General features: G+C 42.8%; 1 protein-coding gene across 1 annotated transcript in view; it reads right to left on the minus strand.

Moving 5' to 3' along the window:
• The window catches only part of NEB (nebulin), a 94348-nt gene that overhangs the window by 53861 nt on the left and 36327 nt on the right, over nt 1-4160 (minus strand). Inside the window, exons 48-56 of the mRNA XM_033516201.1 lie at nt 4071-4160; nt 3281-3484; nt 2572-2676; nt 2286-2393; nt 1850-2161; nt 1041-1244; nt 761-865; nt 161-268; nt 1-17 (exon numbers count right to left, since the gene is read on the minus strand). Of these exons, the coding sequence (XP_033372092.1) occupies nt 1-17; nt 161-268; nt 761-865; nt 1041-1244; nt 1850-2161; nt 2286-2393; nt 2572-2676; nt 3281-3484; nt 4071-4160 (1253 nt within the window). The remainder of the gene's footprint in view (nt 18-160; nt 269-760; nt 866-1040; nt 1245-1849; nt 2162-2285; nt 2394-2571; nt 2677-3280; nt 3485-4070) is intronic.

A 4160-nucleotide genomic window follows, 5' to 3' on the forward strand; every position in this document is an offset into this window, starting at 1 on the left:
GTTTCTTTGTACTTGTACTGCAAGAGCAGAGAGAACAGAAGGTGTGTTGCTCACCTGGACACAACCACCAGACAAAAGGCTTCCAGCTGTCCTGTGCTGCCAGCCTGAGCTTCGCTCGGCTCTGCAGACACACAAGTACCACACGAAGAGAAGGCTTTACCTCACTGGCAATGTCTCTGGAGGCCTTGGCTTGTTTGATGGGAATGGCATCAGCTCTCAGGTCATAGCTTTTTGCTTTGGCTTCATCCCAGGCCTTCTGATAATGTTTCTGTAGAGAAAATTAATCACCTTTGTTAAACATAGTGAAATGCCTTCTCTAAAAACCTGCTTTCCTGGAATGACCAGCTTGGGATCTCTGTTTGCTTCCTGTAACTGGCAGAGTTACAATAATGAACTTGGCAACAGAAAACTCATGACTTAAACAGGTGCAAGATTAAAACACAAAGGGGCACCAGAAATATTCCTGAAGACAGACCACTATGTCTGCAGACTCCAACAACTCCTCCATGGAACATATTTGGCAGGTTTTGCCAAAGGGAGCAGGAGTGGTATGGAATTGCACACTGAGCTGGGAGTTTACTGATGAACACACAACCTGTTGATAGGCTGAGAGCTGATAAAAAGCCTCTGGATGTAATTTCCTGTTTACAAGCACATTAGAAAGTGGGTTTGCACACCACCATTTACAGCAAAAACTGGAAGAACAATTACCAGGCTTCATTTTCTAGCACTTCACAAATATTTCATGTTACTCTCTTACATTGCTGATGTTGATAGCGTTGACTTTGGACTGCAGCATGACAGGAGTGTCCGAAGGGAGGGAGATCTGGGTCTTGTCTTTATCCCAGGCCTCACGATACAGACGCTGAGGAGAAAGGAGGAACCATGGCAATTCAGTATGGTGAAGAAAAAAACACCAAAAGGAATTCTTTAGTAATTCCAATTTGCAAAACTTCCCAACTTGTCATTCCCACCATAGAAATTCTACTGTCCACCAGAAAGAAAAGAAATGTCATCCCACAAGTGGAAGGAGAGCTTACATCACTGAGCTGCATGGCGTTGGTCTTGGCCAGGACAACATCTGGGGAGTCGGTGATGCTGGTGAACTTCAGCTGCTCCGGCCGCGTGCGGTACAAGCGGTCATTGAGGAGCTCCTGAGCTTTCTTGGCTTTGACCACATCCACAGAACCTTCTGTCAGCCAGCCAATGCCTCGCAGCCACTCCAGGTCGGACTTGTACACGTTCTACAAACGAGCCAAGGGTTAGTGGCATTGCAGAGATAAATTAGCCCAGAGAGCTGGTGGACTCACAGTCCCTGGAGATGTTCAAGGCCAGTCTGGATGATGCTCTGAATAACCAGGTCTAGTGGAAGGTGTCCCATACCCATGGCAGGGACAGAGTTGGACTAACATGATCTTTTCCAGCGCAAACCATTTTGGGATTCTGTAGTTTTAACTCTAAGTGCAAGAAGGTTTTTTACAAGCCTTTCCCCAACTCCTTCTCATACTCTTTACACAACAAGCAGCCAGTGACACCATGTTGTATCAGGTCCTTTCTAGACACAGCACCCCTGGTTTGCAGAGAAACAATGACACTTTTAAGACACTGCATTCAAACCAGGGGCATAATCTGCAAACATTCTAGAGCAGCCCAAGAGAACATGGCTTCCTTATGAACAGCCCCAAATATTTCTGGCACTCAGGCAGAAATCCTTTGGAAAGGATAAAATAGACATATGAGGACCTAGTGCAGGGTCATGAATGTGCACTTGAAGGTATATTTGCCAGTCACTAACAAACAGAGCCTCACACAGCTGCCCTAAAGCTTTCCTACAGTGATTGTCACTCACGTCGCTCTGGAGGTCGTAGGCCTGCCGCGCGTGGATCACGTCGTTCTGGTCAGGAAGGCAGGTCCACTGGTGCAGGTACTGCCTGTAGTCAACGTCACTGACCAAGTTCTGGCACTCCTTGGCTGCCTGCACCGACAGGGCATCCACAGGGATGTGGATCTGGGTCTTGGAATCATTGTAGGCCTTCTTGTAGAGGCGGTCGTTCTGCAGGGCCATGGCGCGCGCGGCCCACGCCAGCTTGGGGTCCTCCTTGGCGCTGGGGCACCCGATGTAGTGGCCTTTCTGTTTCTCGTGGGTTTCTTTGTACTTGTACTGGAAATACAAAAAAGAAGTGAATCTGGGATGAAGGCCCCATAATTTCCTATTGCTACTGATCACAAAAGTGCATATCCTTGTTTTTAAGGTAACTGAAAATAAACGTAAAGGAAGAACATACGTCACTCGCAATATCTCTTGATGCCTTTGCGGTTTTGATTGGAATCGCATCAGCTCTCATGTCATAACCCTTCTTTTTGGCCTCTTCCCAGGCTTTTACATAAAGTTTCTACACAAAAGAAGACAGAAAATGGCTTATCAATATTCTGAAAAATGGGATTTCTACATTTCATAACTGTCTCTCAAAATTTTCATGACTACATATTTTAGAACATCTTTATGATTAAAGAAATGCTGACTTAGCTCTGAATTTCCACTAGTTTAGTAAATGTTTGACATGTCCTTACCTTGCTAACATTGGCTGCGTTGGCCTTTGCTAACAGAATGTCTGGTGTGTCAGGCATGACATGGATGGACTTCTTGTCTGCATCCCAGGCTTCTGTGTACAAGCGCTAGGAGAGAGGAAAACAGCCCTTTACAAACAGTTCTTTATGAAATTATTTTACAATTACAATTATTTTACAAACTGCTGTGGTAGCTCCAGTGAGCTCTAATATCCTGACTCAGCAAAGCTTCTCTCTGAACAGCTCAAGAAAGAAACTTTGTCCCTCCTCATTATTTCTCAGGTTAAGCTGGTGCAGCAATTGATTGATTTTGGATTGTGGAGAAACAGCCATAGGAGGAAAAGTGTATTAATTATTCTGTATAAAACGTTTGATTATGTTTGTTATAAAGGAGGAGGCACTTAGTGACTTTCACCCTCCAGATCTGAGATATGCTGCAGCACTTTCACATCCAAAGAACTTCAGGTATTTCCTCATCACTTTTTCATCATGCAGTAGTACTCTTGGAAAATCTGTGATTGAAGGGACTTTTGTCTGTAGATTTTTACCAACTGCTCACTTCACGCTGAGCCCTGAGAGAAGAAGCTTTCCTGTGCAATGACTGAATTTAGATATTGATTTTCTCTTAAATCCACAAGTTTTTAGTTTTACTTTGTATTTTGAATTTTTTACCACAGGAACAAGTGCTATTAACTGGCAATATCACCCTCACCTTGTTCATGATCTCAGCATTCTGCTTGGCTAAGACCATGGCCAAGGAATCAGTCACGCTGGTAAATTTGATTTTGTCTGCAGGTTGCCGATACTTCCTGTCACTGAGGATTTCTCCAGCTCTCTTGGCTTTCTCAACTTCCACAGAACCAATAGGAACCCATCCAATGCCTCTCAGCCATTCCAGGTCTGATTTGTAAACAGCCTGAAAAAGATTGGAAAGTCTGTTACATACGTGCAAGTGCGATGGAATAGTAAAATAAACACAAACAAGCACATCCTATATGAACAGCTGGGTATGTTTCTGAGGAAAGAGTTCTGAAAACAATTCTTGGTTTTGAAGGTTAAGTAAAATAGTTATTAAATAAGAAAAAGAAAAGGGGTATTGCAGGTAATGCTAATGTGCTAACAATGCTAATATCAGAGTAACACACAAATTACTGTCAGATTAAGACACAAATTATTGTGTCAAATTATGTCAAAATATTGTGTCAAATTATGCCAAAATATTGTGTCAAATTATGCCAAAATATTGTGTCAAATTCTGTCAAATTATTATCAGATTAAGAACTGAAAAAATAGGATTAAACATAAATTTGATGAAAGAATTGAAAGAATGAAAACATCTCAACAAGTCTGATACAAGCGACTAGAGCCTTACAATCCATATTTGAAAAATTAAATTGTGCAAGAGTACTTTATTGTGTACGGATTGTATGGAGTACTTTATTGTGTATTACAGAATTACTGTATTGAAGAAATACTGTTTTACAAATGTAGGATTTGCTCACATCACTCTGGAGGTCGTAGGCTTGCTTGGCGTGGATCACGTCGTTCTGGTCGGGCAGACAGATCCACTGGTGCAGGTAGTGCCGGTAGTC

The sequence above is a fragment of the Parus major genome, chromosome 7, assembly GCF_001522545.3.
Source record: "Parus major isolate Abel chromosome 7, Parus_major1.1, whole genome shotgun sequence".
NCBI lineage: Eukaryota > Metazoa > Chordata > Aves > Passeriformes > Paridae > Parus > Parus major.